The 22,884-nt window shown below is 39.0% G+C and overlaps 1 protein-coding gene and 1 long non-coding RNA gene across 3 annotated transcripts; one reads left to right on the top strand and one right to left on the bottom strand.

The window, feature by feature from the left end:
- The first annotated feature begins 3,587 nt into the window (after positions 1-3,587).
- On the top strand, positions 3,588-17,219 carry LOC129725127 (protein deadpan-like). Of its 2 annotated transcripts, XM_055680596.1 has the most exons (4): positions 3,588-4,215; positions 8,690-8,829; positions 15,733-15,828; positions 15,897-17,219. In XM_055680596.1, exons 3-4 carry the CDS (start codon positions 15,748-15,750, stop codon positions 16,758-16,760), a joined length of 945 nt encoding a protein of 314 aa, XP_055536571.1. In that variant the 5' UTR covers positions 3,588-4,215; positions 8,690-8,829; positions 15,733-15,747; the 3' UTR covers positions 16,761-17,219. The 2 variants fall into 2 exon arrangements, with proteins under 2 accessions (XP_055536571.1, XP_055536570.1); XM_055680595.1 differs by lacking the exon at positions 8,690-8,829 and having other exon boundaries at positions 3,592-4,215; positions 15,897-17,214.
- LOC129725128 (uncharacterized) lies at positions 17,020-18,093 on the bottom strand. Its single transcript, XR_008728020.1, has 3 exons — positions 17,908-18,093; positions 17,550-17,776; positions 17,020-17,286 (listed from the first exon to the last, which is right to left on the bottom strand). It is a non-coding gene; the product is annotated as an uncharacterized LOC129725128 (long non-coding RNA).
- Between the last annotated feature and the right edge of the window lie 4,791 nt (positions 18,094-22,884).

Below are 22,884 nucleotides of genomic sequence, written 5' to 3'. Positions count from 1 at the left end.
AGAGTATACAAGCCAAGTGCATCAAATATACGAGATGTTTATATCCTCTCATTAACAGGAATTCTAAACTTTGTTTAAAGAACAAACTTTTGATTTACAAACAAATTTTTAGACCAGCAATGCTTTATGCTGTACCGATCTGGTCAAGTTGCTGTTCAACAAGGAAGAAAACGCTCCAAAGGATTCAGAATAAAATTCTGAAAATGATTTTGAAGCGTCCTCCTTGGTTTGGTACACTCGAATTACATAGACTTACTGGTGTTGAACCATTAGAAGCTATGTCAAATAAAATTATTAACAATTTTCGACAAAAATCGTTGCAATCCTCAATTGCTACGATAAGCTCTCTTTATAGCCAATAAGTTAGCAATTAAGTTAGTTGTAAGTTTACTTCCCCTTTTCTGACAAGTAGGTTTAAATCCCTACGAATGATAAGTCCTAATTGCGAAAGCAAACAAATCCTAACAATTAAAATTACAAATTTCTAACAGTGTTGAGAAGTCACCATTTGTGATTGGACACACATACTCATTATTTACTAATATTTATCATAAATACTTAAGCTACTAACAAATCCCCCCTTAAAAAAAAAAAAAAAAAAAAAAAAAAACGCGGGATGAGAGACCAAACGCCACGTTCTGCGTCGTTACTTTTAAGCTCTCTACAGACGAGAGCACAGGTCTAAAACCAACTCCCAATTGGTGGTAAGAATAATCACCATCAAAAGGGCTCGTTCGCGTGTAAGAAGTGCTGTCTGCAGTGTGTCTACGCGTGGGAAAACAAAACATAAGGGAAACCAAATCCTTGAGGGAAAAGGAAAAGGACATTCACTTCAACGATCCCATAACGATGTTCTTTGTTTTTTTCTTCTCTTTACTTACTTTCGTGTTTTGCATGGTCCTTCTTGAGAAGCAGAAAAAACCGAAATACGACCCCTTCTGCTGTGGGTCGATTCAGTGTTAGCTGGAGGAGCCGGAGAAGTGTTCATGGACTGCGTAATTATATGAAACGCTACCGGAGCGAAGGGTGTGAACTTAAAAAAAATGCTAAACGATAGCCAGGAAAGAACGGAAGGAAGTCCACTTTTTTGGGCTAATAAATATGATGCTGCTCATTGGCGGTTGGCGATTGAAATGAAGTTCAAAATAGGTACAAAGGTTCGGGTTGTTGAAATTCTGAGATTCAAAGTTTACAAAAGTTTATCTAATCAGTCACACCAATGAATAAAAGCTTAGTTGTCGGATGATTAAAGGGCTATTCCCATTGCTCTGGGACGTGTCCTTTCCGGGAACTTCACACTGCGCCGTGTTTGAACCGTGCCTGCGCCGCGCTCTGACTTAGAAATGTTAATGTGTGTATGTGAAAAAACGTCTTCCTCTTTTTTTCATACCGCAGTTTACTCCGCGCGAAATATGTCTCTACAACATACACGCATCTACCCGAGTGCCTTCCGTGCACTCTCCGGCCAACACAAAGTATCGTCGGCAACGATAGTTTTTCTCTCGCACGGCGGCAGCACGACGGCAACTCAGCGCTGCCCCGGTCTGGGAACGGCGCGTCGGTGTGAATGCGGTTGTAAGAACGCATGCAATCAATCTCAAACAAGTACGGACGGCACACGGAACAGCCACGGCCCGGACCCAGCCCGGTCCCGGCACGGAAGCAATGGGAATAGCCCTTTAAAAGCTGCGAACGTCACGGCCAGTATCCGTAAATTATGCGGTTTGGTACAGGAGTGTTTATCGATCTGGCGGCTGCGAATTGGAATCTGGCGGCTGCTAGAGATAATAAAACGAGGATCCTGCAAGTGGCAATTCGCTATGACGACGAGAAGCTGAACGTTTCTTTATCCGGCGTCACTAATTGCCCAGGGCAATGCTCTCCTGAATATCCAAGCTGTTCTGTCTTCAAAGAAAACAGGAAAAAAGGCAGTATTCCATTAATTCCCAGTTTTATAGAAAATTAAACCAAGTTTTCGAAAGAATAAATTAAAATGTACTATAACTTTGTAAGGGACTGTCATGGAGGTGCGTAATCTTCAACAAAAACGTGTGTTTTGTATGCCTCAATGCTTCTTCAGAACAATGTTTTCTGTAGAATGCACAAAAAACAAAAGTTAGGTACAAAAAACTAAATTTCAAATAACTTTCCTGTGAAACACTCAGTCAGTTATGTCGGTCGTGACCTCTTACTGTTCTATTATCTCCAGCCGTAAAAATCCTTTTTTAACGCAAACTTTATTTCAAATGAGCTTTCATGGTTCTTATTTTGGAAGTATTAAGTAGACTAAGAGAGAAATTTTGCGAGTTTTAATCTCGTTTAAACATAGAATGAGCGAGCTAAAATGAAAATAGTAACAAATACCCTGTATGTTCCATTTGTTTGGCGTAGTTTTACTATAAACATTTTCCGCAATTACCTGCGCAGAAAATGGTTACGCACGACGTACTTAGGCGAGGTAATTCTTCACAAAGTAGGCGCAGTGGCACAGGTACCAGGCACCCGTTTCTATGCGACGCAGAAAACGGGAGCAAAACAAAACAACGGCCACGAGCAGGGGTGCGGGTGCAGAAAATGGTCCGGAACAAAAGGGAAACGGGAAGCTAAACGAAGGGGAAGAAAGCGAAATTCCCACACTCGGAGGCCTTCTGCTGATACTGGCGAGCATGGGATTGTGGCTCTTATTGCGTGCTTCGTTCTGTGAGGACTGAGAAGGGCGCTTGCTTCGCGGATCGACGATAGCCGGTGGACCTAAATTCCCATACTCAGGGGGAAACTGCTCGTGCTTAGGGGAATGTAATGTTTCCTAACCTTGTAGTTTGAGTGAATTTATTAGATAAGCTGCTGTGAAATGATAGCACGTTGATTGATTGTAAAATATGCGCCAAAATCGAACGAAGTCTGTATTTCCTTTGGCTTTGATGATTCGATTTTACATTTTATGCTTTCTCATTAATGCTGAATCTATCGAAAGTAGGAAATCACTAATCATTGTCGTAAATTTTAAGATTAAAAAATATTGAGATCCATTGTCGTTAGTCCTATACCTATTCCAAGCTAAACTCATAAGTGTAACACATCATGCATAAGGTTAGCCGGAAAAAAATCATGAAATTCCCAGGCGTTCTGATTAAATACACTAAAGTCGCTTTTTACGCGGGGGCGGGGATACGTGCCGTGTAAAACGAAACCGCGTAAACTTCGGAATCCGCGTAACAAAAAAAAACCGGATAAATTCCGGAATCCGCGTAAAAATAGCCGCTCAAAAAACCGCGTTGTAAGCGACCTCAGTGTATTTCTTATATCCAGTCAAAATAATATCACATATCGAATGCTGCTACAATGAACATCATTGGATTCAGAGCAAAATATATCCAGTAAAGAAATTTCGTCACCATCGAAGATCATCCTACCTAAACCTGCTAGAAGTTTTACTCAGTAGTACAGCATAATGCGGATTCCCCCTTTTGTCGTGCGTTAACTCACCCCTCTTTTGGTTGCGATATGATTGTTTACATCCTGTGTCAGAATGTGGCACCGTCGTCGTCGTCGTCACCCGTCGTCGCAAACGTTTTTAGCCATCCGAGTTGGCCGGTCAGTCAGCTGCGTCTGTTTTCGTTTTCGGCTTTTTCTTTTCTTCTTTTCCCCCATGTGTCTGTGTGCGATGGTGCGTCGTTTTACTGCTGTTGTTGCTGCTGCTGCTGCTGTTCCTTCGATGGTTGCGTTTTGTTCCGTTCTGGTCGATGGCGTGGGAAAATACGATCGAGTGAGAGATGAAAGTCAAATTTATTATACGAGAGCGTCGGGCTGAGTAGAGGTATGCCTATATGGGACCTGTAGTTAGAACGGGAACCGTGGGAAAGGTTCTACGGTTCTGTACGGATAGACTCGTCGAGCGAGATGAGGAAGCGGGTGAGGAAAGGCAGAGTGGTGGAAGTTTTGATCGAATTGCTTCACACCGGCAGTTTAGCATTTGAAGCGCATGCATTCGCAGTTCGGAAGTTGTTGGTGATAGATCGTTAGTTGATCACCATCCGGCGTGATCACCGGAAGAGAATCCTCGTGGGCGGTAAAAGTGGTTTTATACTCAGTGTAGTGGAAAGTACTATTGGATGAAGGATAATCATGGCTAATCCTGGAAATGATGATCATCATGGAGGTGGAGAGCATGACGCAGAAAGTTATCTTCGAAGAATTAAAGCGGAAATTAGAAAGGTGTGTTGTGCTTTGAAACATAACAAGCAATGATTGTGAAGAATGGATTGAAACAAATGCTTTGGGAGAAAAGTTTTGCTGTTTTAGAAATTCGTGAGCTGGAAAAGGCCAAGAGGAGGTCAGAATAGGCATCGGTCACTAAACGTTTTACAGTGTAGTGATGAAAGCTGATCTGTATGTTGTGTTTACTGGTTTGAAATTTGAGATAGTGTGTAAGATATGGTTTTCACGCATTGGAGCAAGAACCTGAATGGACTCAAAGCTATTGTGTACTGTTGCGCAGAAAATGTGCAGTTTAATTTCGTGTGATACAGAAGGTCTTCAAATGAAAATCGTAATTTCTCTGTAACACAAAATAAGACAATAATATAATATCAGTGATAACGTGTAAAAAATAGTGATTTATTTTTTATCAAAGCAAAAACACAAATTTTCGATCAGAAGTTGAATCCTAAAAACAGAGAATGTTAAAATCAGGAAATCCTTAAATTCTCAGATTCTTAAATCCATAATTTATAACATAACGAAAACCCCAACACACAAAAATTTTTATATAGCCACATCATCAAATCCTAAAACCCAAAATTCTTAAAATCCATTCCATTCCGAATCCATTCTGAAATCATGAAATCCAGAAATTCAAAAATCACAAAAGTTAAATATTCTAAAATCCTAAAATCCTAAGATCCTGACAAATCACAAAATTTGTACATTCTGAATTAATGAAATCAGAGCATTCAAAAATTCTAAAATTTTAAAATACTACGGTATGTCTAAAAATAAAAATCTATAAATTTTACTATAAAACCATTGAATCAAAAATTCTTCAAAGCCCAAAGTCCTGTCTCCAATCCTAATACAGGTCGGACTCGATTATCCGGAGACTCGATTATCCGGAATTTTAGACTCGATTATCCGGAATTTTATTTTTTCGGTGACCGTTTTCAATTTTTATTCCGAAATTTTGCCTTTACCATCCCTTCTGGCATATTTGCTACCATTTAAGTCACTTCCGGCATGTTTGGGACATGCTTGAATTAAGTGAAAATAATCAATGTCCAACTTTTTTTTTGCTTCTCAAGATTTTACCCCTTTTCGCCTCAGAAATAACTTCTGGTTACGCCACTGCATCATACAAGTAAAATAAAGAAAAGAAATATTTATTTTATGTTCATTAATAGCAAAATTTCAGTAATTTTTGTGTGATTCGATTAACCGGAAAACTCGATTATCTGGAATGAAATTTTTTTGATGTTCCGGATAATCGAGTCCATCCTGTACGTATCTTGATCCTCTAAAGTCCAAATGTGAGTATTTTGAATTTTAAAATAATTAAATTCAGAAATACTGAAACCCGATGTGATTTAATTCTGCTATTTCAAAATACCCAAATTTATGAAATTTTGAAACACTAAAATCCCAATATTCTAGACTTTTTAAATTCCAACTTCCTCAAATCATGATATACTGTAATTGAATAATCCTACAATGTTAAAATACCCAAATTTAAAAATTATGAAATGCTTAAACTATAAAATCGTACTTTACTGAAATCTTTGAATTCTTTGAGCGGACGTTGGCCGGATTCGCCGACTTCGATACCACATCGGTATTCAGCCGCTCCGTCTCCTCCAACGATCGCTTCGAGTAGTGGGCCAAAATCAAATCTGGCCAGAACACCGTGTCTTCGCCCTTATGGTATTTCTTAATGAACGACGCAACTTCTGGCAGGCACTTCGTACTATTTTTTGTACTATACTTCCCCGTTCACGGCCAGCCCGGAGCGAAAGAAGAGCGGCTTTGACATCCCCTTTTCGCTGGTTGTCAGCCACTTTTTGGGGAACTTGGTGTGTGAAATAAATTTTTCCTTCTTGGGAAAGGTGAAATACGAAGTTACCTGCCAGTCGTTGCCATCCAGGGTGAGATAGCTCTCGCCGTTCATCACCACTGCCACGTCGCGATTCGCCGGGAAAATCGACTTGGCCATCTTATTCAACCGCTGTCGCTGCGTCATTACCTGCAGCTCTGAGACCAGTGGATGGGACTGCCGCTTCCTGACATATATGTTCATGTTCTCCAGATACTTTTTCACTGTTTTGCTGCATGCACCAACCTCACGGCCAAGTGCACGCAGCGATGTAGCCACTTTTCCCTCGGTCTTCCTCTTCATCCTTTGAAGGTTCTTGTCGCTCAGGGTCGTTGGCCGTCCTAAACCGGCTTTCTTTCTGATCGTTGTCCAATAGTGTCAAGATGTTGTAGATGCCGGAACGGGCATACCCAGCGTCCACAAAGTGCCGCACGATGCCCGTTTTTGACGCAGTGGGGTACCGTTCTTTGAACGCGCACACTTCTGAACAAAGTAGCTTCATTTTTTTCGCCATCACAGTTAGAGTTTGACTGATAGAGCTGTCAATTTTTTTTTGATAACTCATGGGTTACTATGATGATGCATGAGTAGTTTTAACAGTGCGATTAAAGGTAAACCCATGAAAAATCGGTAATTTTTGTCCATTTTTTTTTACCACAAACGTTATTGAGGAATTTAAATTACGTGAAACTTAAAAAACTCTACGCCCTTGTGAGCGGCCTTCCGGCAGTTAACCGGAACATTCGTCATGGCGGACGAAAACATGCGTGTAAGCATGTTTCTAAGCTCTTTCTTCGTTTTAATCAATCATTCCTCATCTGTTTTCGCGACAAAATTGTTGTTGTTACGCTTAAGGTTTGCCCAGAAATCGATCGATGGGACGCAGCTGTCTTCGTACTTATGGTATTTCTTGATGAACGACGCAACTTTTGGCAGGCCATTCGTGCTAGAAATTTCCCTGTTCACGGGCAGCCCAGAGTGATAAAAGAGCAGCTTTGACATTCCCTTTTCACTGGTTGTCAGCCACAGCAGCACCTTCTTGGGGAACTTGGTGTGTGAAATGAATTTTACCTCGAAGCTCATGTCCTTCGTGGTGGAAGTAAAATACGAAGTGCCCTGCCAGTCATTGCCATCCAGGGTAAGATAGGTCTCGTCGTCCATCACCACTGCCTCGTTGCGATTCGTTGGGAAAATTGAATTGGCCATATTTATCAGCCGCTGCCACTGCGTCATTGCCTGCAGCTCCGAAGCCAGTAAACAAGACTGCCGCTTCCTAACATGTACGTCCAGGTTTGCCAGGTACTTTTTCACTGTTTTGCTGCATGCACCAGCCTCCAGGCCAAGCGCACGCAGCGATGTAGCAACTTTTCCCTCGGTCTTCCTCTTCAGCATCCTTTGGCGCTTCTTGTCGCTCAGGGTCGTTAGTCGTCCGGAACCGGGCTTTTTTCCATGCTCTGATTTTTGTCCAATAGTGCCAAGATGTTGTAAAAAACTAAATATCGTAAAATTCTAAAATTTTTTAAATTTCTAAACCCTAAAACCCTAACCAAAAAAACCGTGACAATTCTCAAAATCAAGAGTTATGATATTCTAGAACCCTTGAAACCCTGAGTGCAGGAATTTAAAAATATAGCGAACAATTTTTCTATCTCTTGAATCTCGGAATCTTAATACATCAAAATTCTACCATCATGAAATGCAAAACTAGCATAAAATTTTCAAATCCTGAAGTTTATAAGGTTTTATAAGCGATCAATCTTATAATCATTCAATTTAATAATTTCATAATCGAAAACACTGTATTCGTGGAATCTTCTATTTATAATTCTTCTATTTATAATTTATTATTCTTTCGCATGATGCTGCAGTTATATTATCCAATATAATACTATCATCTTGTTACTCAATATTCATTCATTAATTACCTTTCAACCTTAAAATTCAATAATCTATATAATAAAAATAAGTTCGAGCCCGCCAATTACGATTTCATTCAAGAATGGATAAGCGGATTGGCGTGAAAATTTGTATGTAAGGATTTCGGGGCTTGAGACCCTTCACTCCTCTGGAAGAACTGCCATACAAACGGAACACAGAACTAACAAGAACTACTAACTAAATAACAAGAACTAACGAAACACAGAACAAGAACTAATCAAGCGAATGCAACCAAATTTTTCATGGATAGGTTTTTGGGAGCATGAAATATTTCTATGGTGGTACGACACCTCTCCCTACACTGGAACTTCCTCGAGGACCAATCGAGCAAAGTGAACTAAACACCCTTCCAACCTTCGTTTTTATTAAACTTCAGTACCAATCAGGCAAATGAAACGAAATCTGGAATGTAGGGACTTTAAAGTACAAGAAATGTTTCTATGATGATTTTACACCCCTCTCTACTTCAAATGAAAGGGGGTCTCACACAAATAAAACATTTATTTCAACCAATTTTCCCGGAAAACAGTTAAGAAAACAGTTGATCCCCAGTTGATGGACGAACATGTGACATCCGTTAATGAGCTATGTGACCACGTCCCGTTTGTTGACCAGAATATCTGCATATGACTCAGATCAATTGATCTTGTTTTGCTCTTCTAACTGCAGAACAACTGTTGACATTGCTGCTGCTCCAGTGCTGCCCATTGACCCATCTCATCCACCTTCGGAAATGTCTGCTACTGTTCAACAAACGAGCCGGGTTAACGTACGGAATCTATTTTGCAATGAGCCCATTCTGAATTTTGGTAAGATTGATTACGGCGAATTACATTATTACCTCTCTAATGTTGACAGGGATTGCCTAAATGCTTGCCAGAATGTCAGTGATATGACTGCCAGTTTCTGTTCGATTGTTCAGCAATAGTTGCAAATGACCGTTTCATTGAAGAGACAGCCTTTTTCACTTGCCTGGGGCACTCCTTTGCTAGGTGATCTTAGACGCGAAAGAAGTGCTACGATCCTCTTACAGCAAAAGTAGTTTCCAACGCACCAGCAATGCGTATCGAAAGCTGAACTCGGCTCTATACAAGGCTTATTAAGAAAATGCAGATTAACCTCGAACGTAACCAGAAAAGTTTCTGGAAATTTGTTAACAGTAAACGAAAAAATTCTATGGTGCTTTGCAAAGTGGTCTTGGATGACGTTGAAGCAAGATCTTCTGTCAAATCTTGCAAGCTCTTCGCTAAATTTTTGCATCGATGTTCGATGAAACTCCTACCTCTGAACTCGAAACAGAGTCGGCTGCATCAGACGTTCCTCGAGCTTCAGCAATTCAACCGGAGTGCCCCAAGGCAGCAACTTAGGTCCGTTGTTGTTTACGCTATTTTTCAACGACATTGCTTCGGGTTGCGTCTGGTCGGCAAATTCATCTACGCCGATGACTTGAAAATATATTTTGTGGTTCGTTCAATTGCAGACTGTCACTGTTTGCAAAACCAGCTGAAACTATTCACGGACTGGTGCTCTCGCAACAAACTAATCGTGAGCGTACTGAAATGCTTCGTCATGACGTTCCATCGCTAAAAAAACGATATTATTTGATTATTGCATTAACGGGACTTTACTCCGAAAGGGTTGAAAAATAAATGACTCGGGAGTCGGCCTGGATCCAATACTATCATTCAACAATCACTACCCCTCGATAATTGCCAAGGCCATTCGACAATTTTGTTTCATTTCGAAAGTTGCCAAAGGCTTCAATTATCCATACTGCTTGAAGTCTTTGTATTGTGCCTGGTGAGACCAATTCTTGAGACCGCTTGTATTGTCTGGAATCCTGTAGATACGTGCTTTACATATAAACCAAGCCTGAGATGCGTTGACATCGCCGTCAGTATGCGAGTAGATAAGTATCGGTGTTAGTAAACTCTCTTCGCCGGCCTTCTCACAAATATTTCTTGTTGCACAACTCAGCATATGAAGTTATTCGGACGTTGTGCATCAAACTCACAGACCCGATTTATTTGTATTCGTTTGGCTGATGATTGTGATTCTTTCATCAAAAAAAATGAGTAAGTGACAGTCTATTCTCTCTTACACTTACCCCCTCCACACTTTCCCTCTCACCCCACCACACCTCTGCTGCATATTCTCCTGTTGCTAACCTTTCTTTCCCTAATGACGTGCGTATGGAGAGAAAAACACAACAGCAACTCGCTTCTCAGAGCTGATGTAGTCTAATCATTCTCCCAGAAACCAATGCATCAAGCCAGTATTTCATTACGGATTGAGAGGATTCAAGTTTATTGGAAATCTGACAGATCATAACTTGTGATGAAGATAAAGCGACGAGTTAGTCACATTCATCTCATTTCCATCACTGATTGGGATACCTGAAAAAAAATTAGCTCTGGAGCCCTGTAGTCGAAAGCGGACGCGCACAATACTCATTAGGGTGGACCAAGATTGCAAGACGTAAAATTTTCCATACAAATCTGCATAGAAATTTGAGATGCATTGAGCTAAGCGGAGTCACTAGTAATCGACTTCCGATAAGTTAAGGATTTCTGAGGCCTTAAAACTTCTGGCTTTGTGCTATCAAGTTCCATCTAGTGTATCAAGTTCCATCTAGCAACGACATCTAGTGCAGATGTGATTCACTATCAATAATTTCTAGTACTCTTCAATAGATGGCAATTTACAAACAGTTGCACTCACTGCACAGTGGTTTAAAACGCGAAAAATGCGATCGTCAGCCTTTAGAGTATAAAAATGCCATTTAAATCCTATAGTGTATTCGACAAAGTTTTTGTAGATCTTAAGGGGCTTCGATCTCTCGATGCAAATAAATTTTTAATTAATTCACCTTAAAGTGAGATGAAAATTTTGTTTTCTCAATTACTCACCGTATCAAACTAAAATCTTCAGCAAAGTTGTAGACAATCTTATGTAAAAACACTTTGCTGAAGACACCTCTTGCAAATCGACCACATGCAGGTAGTTTTATACACAGACATTTTTAAAATTTCTGAAAACCAAAAAATACCAAATAAATTTTTCTGATTTGATTTAAGAGGCCTGTTATGTTCAAGACATTTTTTCATACTTGAAAAATACATCATATCAACGATCACGTTTCAAACCACTGTACACTGGGATTTATTAGCAGAAATTAGCGGTGGTCCCTTAACTGTCAAAACCCAAAAAATTTCAAATCATGAAACGTTTTCATTCTGAATTCATGAAATTGGAAGATCATAACTTCCAAATATTCTGAAATGCTGTACAGTCCCCCCACGATTATGGATCACTTAAGAAGATGTATGAATTCAAAATATCATTTCTGACCAATTTTATTGTTTATAAGTAATCTATAAATGTTTTCAGTCACAAAAATATGTAATCCTCCACTTCATTGAGTATATTTTTGAATGTTTTGTGAATATTTCTCAGCAAATATATTTATTTCATAACTCACCAAATACACAATTATGGATCACTTTTGAGAGCGGTTCTAATTATGAGACAATTCGCATCATATTATGGATCAGCATATTAAAAACAGCTTTTGGCAACGAATTCATTCAATAAACTTTATTCAAATTATGTAATTTGAAGAAATAACATATTTCAAATCGTACTAAAGATCCCGCATGGCCTGGTCAAATTTTTTGTGGCTTTTGAGGTTGCAATTATATCGAGAGTTCAGGTCTGTCGCTCCCGAAGGTAGAAATGAACCATTGTATACGGTACATCATAACAGTTTCGCGCTTTACGTAGCTTTCCTGTCCCTCGTGCCTTGGGAAAAATATTTTTCAAAGGCTCAGCACTGTTTAGCTTCCGTTTGGAGCTTATAAGAAGTTGAGAGGGTGTTTTAAGTGGTGAAAATCACATTTGAATCGGAGTGTTCCATATTTATAGAGAACTATCTTGTCTCGGTCCCTATTATGGAACACTTAGAAAATAACTAGTTTTTACAGAAAAATCGTTATCAACCATCAACATTTTGATGAATCGTGAAGAACTTACCTTGATCTTTGTGTATGAGTTATTTTTTGCATGAGAATTAGCGATTATATCACATATGAACCTTATGTATGATGAGCGTGCTTCTTACGCTGATTGAGAAAAACGGCAAACATTTTGATAGATTCTGGAAGACAATATTTTACGCTTATAAAAAACACATCAATCTAGGAATAAGAACGATGTTTTCCGTGTTCAAAGCTAGCAAATATGGCATATTTTACTGCAAAAATGTTACATGCCTTTGAACCGTTATTTTAACTGAGTTGAACAACTTCAGACACAAAAGTGATCCGTAATTGTGGGAGTTCCATAATTGTGGGGGGAGTGTAGAATACTTAAACTTACAATGCCAAAAAATGAAAATCATTAAATTTTATTATAAAACCATTGAATCATAAAATCCTTTAATACCAAAATCTTTCAATCCTAAATGCCCAAACTAAAAAAAAATAAAATCCCAAAATCTTGATGCATCAAAACTCTAATAATCCTTGAAGTTAATTTTCCAAAATCCCAGCATTCAAAAATCCTTGAGGTCTAAAATACAATCCTTACTTTTTCAGCAGCCTAGGTCCATGCCAAATGTTCTGATTGTTCGTAGTGTATTTTTTTAGGTAGGTTGTCTTACTAGGGCCACGCTGCCGAGTCTCGTGATGGGGCTGCCATCTTGGGTATAGCGTTCAAGACAGCACGTTTCTTTATTCAGCCGCCCGTTCCGCGTCAAACGCTGTTATGAGCCGCGCATAATCTGGGAAATAGACGCTCAGAAAGTCTGGGCTGGGAGGTCAACCCAAATACACCCAAATCTATGAACCATAAAATCCTTAAGCCCTACGTTTCTGAAATCTCTCATAATTCAGAAGTAGTTTTTCCTATTTTTTTTTTCGAGGTGAAAAAGTGACGCTGAGAGTTTTGAATTCCTAGAGTCATATCATTTCCAAACCCTGCGAATCTGAATTCCTAAATCATGAAATTTTGAAATAGTGAAATATTCAAACTTGTAACTTAAAATTCCAAAATCGTAAAATTCTCAAATCCTGAGGTGTCAAAACTCTACAATCCAACGATAATTAAAGTCCTGCAATTCTAAAACAATCAAATCCTAAATTTCTAACATGCCAACTTCCTAAAATACTTAAAATATGAAAATCCAATCCTTGAACGCCCAAATTTAAAAATCCTGAAAACCCTGAGCCCTTAAATTATCTTTCGAATTATACGATCCCGAAGTCTCAAATTTTCAAATCCTAATGAAGGTTTCCTCATAAGTCAGAAGTGGTTTTCCTCATAGTTTTTGTCGAAGTGAATAAGCGGCATTAAGAAATTTGAATTCCTAGAATTTTTTAATCCCCCATTCTTGAGAATCTGAAATTCTTAGGCCTAATTATAAAATCGTAAATATTCAAACTCATATTTCCAATCCTTAAAATTTTAAGATCTAAAATCTGAGCATCTAAAATCTTAAAATCTTCAAACTCTCTGAACAAAGGCTTCGCAACATTCTTAAATCCTAATCCTTGAAAATTCCAAAATATTGACATCCCAAAATTCTCGAATCCTAAATTCCAGGAATCTTAATTCTTCACCATTTCCAAATGTTTGAATTTGTTAACTCTAATATTTTAAAACATTAGAATTCTGAAATCCCAAAATCTGCAAATTCAATCTTGGAGTTCAAATATCTGCAAAATCAAAACGTTAATCTCCGAAATCCAAAGTAATAGAAGAGAATCTCAAAAAAAATAATCTTAAAAATTTTCTATCTCTCGAATCTCAGAATTCTAAGAATTTTAAATATGACCGTCATGCAATGCAAAAGTATTAAATTTTCATAATCTTAAGAATCGTTTATCGTTTTTGAAACGGTCTGACAAAACTTTCAGAGACTGCTAGAAGACGGTAGAAGACCGGCTTCTTTCCGGGTTCTAAATATGCCACCAAATGTGACGGAACCCTGAAGGCTAATATGAGTCCAATTCTTCTCTCTTGAAAGGCACTTATGCCTCTTCCACTACTCTGCGGTTAATACCGACGATATCAATATCATCAGTGAAGCCAAGAAGCATATGAGACTTTAGGATAAAAGTACTTACCACTTCTTTGCACGCCAGCTTTTCGCACTGTACCCTCCAAGGCAATGTTGAACAACAGGCTCGGGGTCTAACATCACGAACGGGTCCGAAATTACAGCCGCTATCCAGACGCAAGATGGAAAATCGTCAAGGGTGGTACGGATCAGTTTTGTTGGGAAACCAATTTCAAGCATGATAATCTACCATAATTCGTTGCGCTTAACTGAGTCGTATGCCGCTTTGGAACAGAACACGGAAGAGAATCTTGTGAGTAGAATTTAGGAATGTTATGTCGGTCGGCTAGCTCTCCCCCACGGTTGTGATATCGGGTTCGATTCCTGATCGAGTCGAGGATCTTTTCGAGCAGGAAATTTCCGAGATTCAGCACTGGGGCACGGTGTATCGTTGTCCTTATCCTACACATGCAAAACGTGCCAAAAACAATATCTAAGGATTGCACGCAACAGCTGCTCACTCCCGGCTTTGAAAAGTTCAACTGAAAGGCCAATTTGTGGGTTTTTAACTCTTCATAAGTCTCCCTAACTCCGCCAAAACTTGGCGGATCCACGGCTTGTCCATCCTCCTCAATTTCCTGTTTCTGTCGACGGCTCAATCCACTTAGCCGTTAAGCAACACCTCAAAATGTTGTTTCCATCGTATGGCTATTAGTGTCTCATCGGTTGTCAGGTTTCATTCCTAGTTGTTGCATAGGGCAGGGATTGATACTGTCCGATTCCTGATTCCGTTTACCACCTCATAGAAACTTCTCGTGTCGTGTATGGAGAAGCTAGCCTCCGCCTTCGCAAGAGATCGTTAGCAGTGACTACGTTTCTGGCGTTGATGGAGTCTCTTTTCGGTCGCTCTAGCCCCACCCTCATCTGGCGAGCCACACGAGTTGATGCCACCATAGTGCGTGCACGGACCTGATTTTCCCCAAAAAGCCTTCAATACAAAGAACACAAAGTCTTAAAGCCTGTAATGCAGCAACCACTGATTATCTGGAAACATACAGATTTTCTCGTTTTTTTGCGGGACATACTTTGTATTGTACAGACTACAGATTTTTGTAAAAAATACAGATAATATTAATAGAGTCAATGCAGTCACAGTTTTCTGAATACAATGAACAAACGTTCTTGAAAATCTCTGTACAGTCTCAGCTGGTTCGTAGGTTCGAGAAAGAAGTTTAAAATTTAGAATCCAAAAAATCTTAAAATCCTTCAATTCTATAACCCCAAATCCCATCTAAATTTTCAAATAGCGATATTTAAAAATCCTGGATTTCTGAAACTTTTAATTCCTAAAATTCTGAAGGTCCTAATTTTGAAAGTTCTGAAATCATTCAATTTTGTTATCCTAAATTTCCAAAAAAATTAAAAAACTTTAAGCTCATAATCCGAGAATCTTGAAGTCCTTAGATCGGAAAAACTTTAGTATTTTAAAATAAGTAAATCCTTCGACCTCTATATTTAAAAATCTGCAAACTCTGAAATGTGATAATCCCTGAAACTCAGATTTAAATTTCCAGAGTTATAGTTATCTAGAGTTTTTTAAAGCTTTTAAACCTTTCGTGGCAAATATTGACATGAAATTATTTTTTATTTGCAGACAAACAAACCGATCATGGAGAAAAAGAGAAGAGCCCGAATCAACAATTACCTGAACGATCTGAAAGCACTGCTGCTGGATGCAATGAAGAAAGACGTAAGAATATCAAACCAAACCTAACAACTTTGTTGTTATAATAAATCGTTTCCCTTTCGATTTTCCAGCCCATTCGTCACTCGAAATTGGAAAAAGCTGACATCCTGGACTTGACGGTAAAACACCTGCAGGACATTGAGCGGCGCAAGCTGACCATTGCGATGGCCGTCGATCCGGGTGTGGTGGACAAGTTCAAGACCGGCTTCAACGAGTGCATCGAGGAAATAGATAAATATCTTAATAACGTTCCAGGAGTAGACAACGGCATGAAGCAACGCGTCTCAAATCATCTGAAAAACTATCTGCGTTTTCAACGGTTTCCCCAACCGGGAGCAGCGGGAGGCCCCAGTCCCTTTGCCGGTCTCTTTGGGAGGTCATCGGACGAAATCAACAACAACGGTCGATTGGCCATGGATGCGATGTCGCTGATTCCGTCGCTTCTTCCCAGTGGTGAATTGGCTTTTATAATGCCCCATCAGAGCGGGCCTGGATTGCCATTTTTCCCAAGATTCCCTGTCACTCCGGCTGTCGTTACGCGGCATTTTAAACCGATCACGCAGGATAAAGCCCCGTACGCTCCTAGTCCACCATTGTCACCAGTTTCGGATCAGGACAGCACAGTAAGTGATCAGAAAACTCCTTTGATCAAAGCACGACCAGCTGTGTTGACTGATAGCTTACTGGATGCCTTTCCGACGCCACCGACGCCGGAAGAGGGTAGTCGAATTTCGGCCTTCAGACCGAATTTGAAATTGATAGACAGAATACGGTTGCATCATGAGGCAAAGGTGACTCGTGAGGAACGAGCGCCGGAACCGAAACGGAGGAAGGTTGAATCTGCGGAGGAGTTTAGTGAAGATGAGGATGAGCAGGCGAAGCAAGAGGACGCCAGGGAACACAATTCCGGGGGAGATATGTGGAGACCGTGGTGAATTCTCGGGACGCTCTAATTTCGCAATCGTGTGATAACGGACGAAGCTTTAATTTCAATAAATTATAGACGTAGCTCGATTGTAAACCAGTGACAGCTTTAATAGTTTGTAAGTGAATCTTTTCTTGAAAAATAATGATTGTGACCACCGAAAAAACGGAGGTTTTATTTCAGTATCAACCTAACCAACTTGTCCGGTTCGAGTCCAGAGTTTCGGACCGTTTCGTTTGTGTATTTTACCCCGGTGTAACACAACAGCAGTGGGTTCTGTTTTAGTTTGGTTGATTAAGAAAAACACTGATCTAATAAAATGGAAACTTACCTCAAAGACAATGAAATGTCAACAATCCACAGCCAGATTGCTCTCACATGTGTTCTCAGCATCCCGACAGAACAAAGCACTCAGCATACTTTACCACACGTTCGGCTCCTCCTGGCAGCCCGGCTGGACCGTGTGGCACAGTGGCCGGTGAGGCCGGACAAAACTAGTGGTCTTATGATTAATGTTTGTCAAAAAATTCCAATCTCTAAAATAAAAGTAATGAAAAAAGAATACACTTACGACTTCGTTTGTCAAAGTTTAATAGAAAAATTGTATTGTTACTGTTCTTCTTCCATTGCCTAGCTGAATAAAATCTGGTATAAAATATGCGCAAGGATTACATGGGCTCGATTAGGATCAAAATTCTTCGAGAGTAGGTAGGTATAAAAATATAATAAAATGTATGTCGACAGAAAAATATTTGAAGCGTTCAAAAAATTATTTTAACTTTCAACTAATTTACAGTACCTTCTGAGTTTTGTCCAACTGTTGTTTGAAGAGCCTCCACTGTGCGTTGTGGGGCTGCCAAGGAATGCACTCAGAATGCGGGAAACACTCGACGGCTCCCGTATGCAACAAAGCCACTTCATCATCGCTGTGCACATTGTCTGCGTGTGCTGAACTTGATGTTGCTTGGCCTCGATTCTTGCTCTTCTTCACTGTTTTTTTTTGTTGTACCCTCATTCTTCTTTCACCTGAGCCACCAGTAGTACATGGGATAAATGATTTAATTTTAAATATTTTTCTGCGCCGGTCACAAACAATTTTTCAACTAGAAAACCACAATATTCAATTGTGGTTAGGAGATTTTTTCCGTTGCAATTACCTGTTTTTTTTGCTGTTCGCTGGTACTCAACCATTGAAATGCCACTCATATTTTATTTACTCCTTGTGCCCTCAGCTGCAGGCTAACTAGATCGACAATCATCGCTCCGTGTTTTTCCCCCTGGAGGTGTGATTTTATTTGACAAACTGATTTCCACTTACACCTGATTTCAATTCGGCGTTGGCTTTTAATTACGACCCGAAATGGGTGCTGTAAAACCGTACAAACACTGGACATTTTAACCCGGCGCCGAAAATGAGAGGATGCAGATTATTTTAAAATTTATTTACCGTTCATTTCCGTTCTTTAAATGACATTACACACAAACACACACGCACAAATATCGCCGCCTGCCTGAAATGACTGTTTCCGTTTAGATAATTTTACATGTGTCATCAGTTCCTGCGTCGCCGGCCGGTTATTTCTTGGCCAGCTGTGATTGGATTGCAGTTTGCAGCATATTCTATAATTCATAATGAAGCGCTTTTTTTTTTCTCTCTCTCCTCATCCTGCTGTCCGTTGTCCTTTGGCAGCTCTGCTTGTTACAAAATCACAACGCCACGGATGTCAACCTACTCCGAGGGCAACCGAAATGATTAATGAAAACCACGCAAGCAACGGAATGCGAGCCTGCGGGCTGGGAAGCCGGGGTTCGTAAACCAAAACGAAAATAAAAATGTTTATCAAAATCACTCTCATTAATTATGGGAAAAACCAGCGAGCCGCGAAAGGCAGCGCTTCCTTTTTCCGGTCGCATACCGGCACTGACGGCGTGTGTGCGTCTGTGTATGTGTGCGTGTGTGTGTATGCGCACAAAGTTTCCGAAACAAAAATCCAACAATAATGTTAACCGTGGTGCGATAATCGAATTGATGGGGCAATTACGGAATCATGGATGAGCTCACGGTGCAGCCGGCGGTGGTGGTGGCGGCATCGGGTGCGGCGGTGAATTCGAAATTGCGGTCGAATCTGCACTCTTTTCTAGTGGTACATACTGTGGAGTTTTAATTTGTAGGAAGGTCTGAATCGGTTAAGTTCCGAATACTCGAACTGCGATGGTTGCTTGATTGATAAACAATTTTTTGACGTAGGACTACGTCTAACCGCACTATATCGAGATACATTCTGCAAAAACTAAAACCAAGGTGTAACGTTGGAATGAAAGATTTCAAACGGTAATACTGATGTTACCACATGATGGATTACAATAATCAATATGTCGTTGGATTGATAAAATGATGGGCAATTTTGTGATTCTTCAGTTATCATTATCATTTCATTGTTAAACAGTGAAAATTTCATAAAAGTTTCAAGGTCTAGTTTTCACGAACAATGTACCAATCACATGCGAGCACGCCTGGCACAGACTTAATGAGTAGACACCAACTGCCTGTTGTGATATCCTGTATAGCAGTGGCAAAAAATTTTTGACAAAATCTCCCCGTCCCAATAGGTTAACTAATGTTCGCTTCCATGAGCCTAGACTATTTTGATGTCTTGAAGGTGAAGCTTTTTGGAAAGTTCGTAACCACCTCCACTATCAGACAGTTTTACGTTCTGCTGTTAGAATGTTATTAAAACTGATGTCTTGAAAGAGAACATGCTGGCACAGGCAACAGTACTGCACCGAGCAACGTATGAATAGAGCGCTGGTCACTCGTCGTCTATCAGTGCAGTAGAACTCGATATTTATTTGTGTGCAGCCAAGCCAAGTGAAGACTACATTGCCGCTGTCGACGCACAGTGGGGCGTGTTGGGTTAACGCGTAGGTATCGTTTTGCGATCTGGAACATAATCGAATTGGTGTTTGTCTTGTCTTCTTCTTCTTCTTGTTTCGTATAGTAGCAAATATCAGAACTCAATACGATTATTCGGGTGCCACAAAATACGCGGCGCCACCAGGGATAACAAAATTCTGTTCGTGTCGGTAGAAGCAGATAGCAGGGTATATAAATTAGGTTCATTGTACAGATAAAATGCGTTGTTTACCTTGAACTCTACCTTCTGTTTTTCTCATGTCCATTTTAAATTTTCTGTGAAAACATTTTTGTTTAAAAACTGTAATTTTTTACGTTATTTTTTTCACAAATTCTCTTTGCCGCTTGGTGATCGGAGAGTGACAAATAAATCTTGTTTAATTCCTACAAAATCGTACTCAATTTAGGTCTGTATTTTGGTGCCTTTTCGCGTATTGAAGAAAATTGACTGTGTTAGAATGAATGGTATTCATCAATATTAAAGAGAATATTTTTCCGTATTGTGCCGTGTCAAATAAATATTGTAAAAAAAAAGAATATGTTTTCTTCTAAAATAGAGTGCTGCAAATAAATAATCACAATACACAAACACGACACGGCAGAATTTTTCTGTTGCCAAGATTGAACCATGCCAAAAATGAACGGTTCTCTTTTCATGATTTTTTTCATAGATTTTTTCACCAATGAACTAGTTTTAGTTCCAAGTCGTTTGAGGTGTCGCTTTATGAATTAAGGCTGACGACCTAGATACTTGATATTACTACCCGAGTAATTAGAGGTTTAGTACTGCTTAGATCATGATCATTATATTACCGGCACATGTTGCGGTCATATTCTAGGAACCGTTTTACCGATTCCGGTCATCCTCTTCGGCAACATAAAGAGCCAAAATACCCTTCTTTTGGAGGATGTTGAGCTTACATTGGTTGAAATAATCAAGAAAACTAAGAAATGTGATTAGACATAATCGCTCGTTTTTGAAGAAATCGAACCGTGTCAAAAGTAAAACGAGCTCAAATCAAACAGAGCCTCAAAGGGAAATATAAAACTATTGTAGTCCTACGTCAACTATACGGTCGTGTCTTGGATACCACCCTCCTACTATTTTTTTCTGATAGAATTTTTTTAAACAAAGATGGCGTTGAACTTCTCCATGTATCAAAAATCGTTTCATCTAAATGAGTATAAATGTCACTTTGGAACACTATTGCTGGAATCTTTACTAATTCGTGTGAACAGTTTCCCAAAATCAATGCAAAACAAGTCAAGAAAATCATAAATTAAATAATAAAAATAAAACCCAAAACAATGATTCGACACATAAAAACAGGTTCGTTTAAAACTGAATTGAATTAAAAAACCTAAATTAATCCACTTAGCGGTCAGACTCAGCCTTTCTCATTCAAACTTGTTATTTGTAAAAATAGTTTTACTAATGCTTAAATCCAATAAAGGTACATTCATTGGGGTCAACATTGGGGTCTAAAATATTGATGCTGTAATTGAAGTATAAAATATGAAATTTGACGTAATGTTAGCACTTAAGAAATAGCGAAATAAAAGAAATGACTCTTAATTTCGAACAATTTAATCACGAGCGATACCGGGAACGTTCAAATAGTACGATACCACATTTAAATCATGTTGAGGACAAATATATTGATTAAAGCATGTATAGTTTTGTATATTTTTTGAATTTCTTTTCTTTCCATAACTTCTGAACCACATATAAAATTGTTATGAAGTTTGTTATTTCTAAGTTTGAGAGATGACTCGTTTGTATGACACTAATTATGTTCAAATAAGTCGTGTAATACTTTAGATAATAGACTTTCGTTGTTTTAACAATTTAATATATAACGGTTGCTTATGTTCGATTATAATCAAATGAAAAGGGAACGAATGGGGCAGTCAAACTTTGAAACCACGTGTTCAGTCATAATTCATCTGTTAACCCTTAACTAGCCTGTTCATCTGATATCAATATTGTTCAAATCGGTTGTGTAGTTTCTAAGATAATGAAGTTTCGTGATTTTCACATTTCGATACATTACAGACGAAGTGAGTGAGTCCAAGTAGTCTTCGGAATATGTTCCTTTTCATTGCTGGATTTCACTTTTTTAACCATAACAGGCAAAGTAATAGTCCGATTGCAAAACAAATCAATAGGGTCTTATGGGGCAACTACACCTTCCATTTGACACTAATTTTGTGAAAATCAGTCCAGCCATCTCTGAGAAACATGGGTGAGATTGAACAGTCTCCATAACACGTTACTTTCCATAACTTTTGAACCACAAGTTCAATGTTCATAAAATTCAAAAGATAAGGGTTTTTTAGGTAGCCCGTTCATTTGAAATTAATTTTGTTCAAATCGGTTGTGTAGTTTCTGAGATATTGATGTTTCGTGATTTTTACATTTTGATACATAACCTCTAAACTAGAAATCCAATTACAATAAAATTCAATAGGGTCTTATGGAGAAACTAGACCTTTCATTTGCAATTAATTTTATTGAAATAGGTTCAGCCATCTCTGAGAAAATCGAGTGAGATTGGGAGAGCGTTACACACACACACATACACACACATACATACACACACACATACACACACATACACACACACATACACACACATACAGAAAATGCTCAGCTCGTCGAACTGAGTCGTGTGATATACGACATTCGGCCCTTTTGAGCTCTTTTATACCTTTAGTTTTTGCAGTGATTGCTATACCTTTCTAGGAGAAAGGCAAAACATTTTTTGCAATATGTAGGTCTCAATTGAAAGAAAACATAATTTTCAGCAGAATATAATTTTTCATCTAAAAGTCATACTGAATTGAAAAACATTTGGTCCATAATAAAGGATGTTATTATCGAGTATTAAGAGATGGTTTTTGCAACAAAACTATTAAAAGAAAAAAAGTTGCATAAGCCCCTTGCCTTCAAAACCAATTAGCAGATTTTTTTCAATTATTTGTGTAGTATGAGAATTTCGATTAGCATAGCATAGCATAGCATAAACAGCTGCACAACTTCGTAGTTGGTGCTAGCAACAGTACTCTGTTTACGAAAACAAATTACCTTCGTTCTTGAGCAGAACATGGAATTTGGGATCTAATTAAATGTTACTAAACAAAGGTCGGTGGTCTCCAGAGAACTGTTACCGCCCTGGCCACGTCCTTGCAACTGTTCAACATCTGTTAGATGTTGCGG

Source organism: Wyeomyia smithii, chromosome 2 (genome assembly GCF_029784165.1).
Source record: "Wyeomyia smithii strain HCP4-BCI-WySm-NY-G18 chromosome 2, ASM2978416v1, whole genome shotgun sequence".
In the NCBI taxonomy this organism is placed as follows: domain Eukaryota; kingdom Metazoa; phylum Arthropoda; class Insecta; order Diptera; family Culicidae; genus Wyeomyia; species Wyeomyia smithii.
The sequence above is the reverse complement of the archived record's forward strand: the minus strand, read 5'-3'. Positions and strand labels throughout refer to the sequence as shown.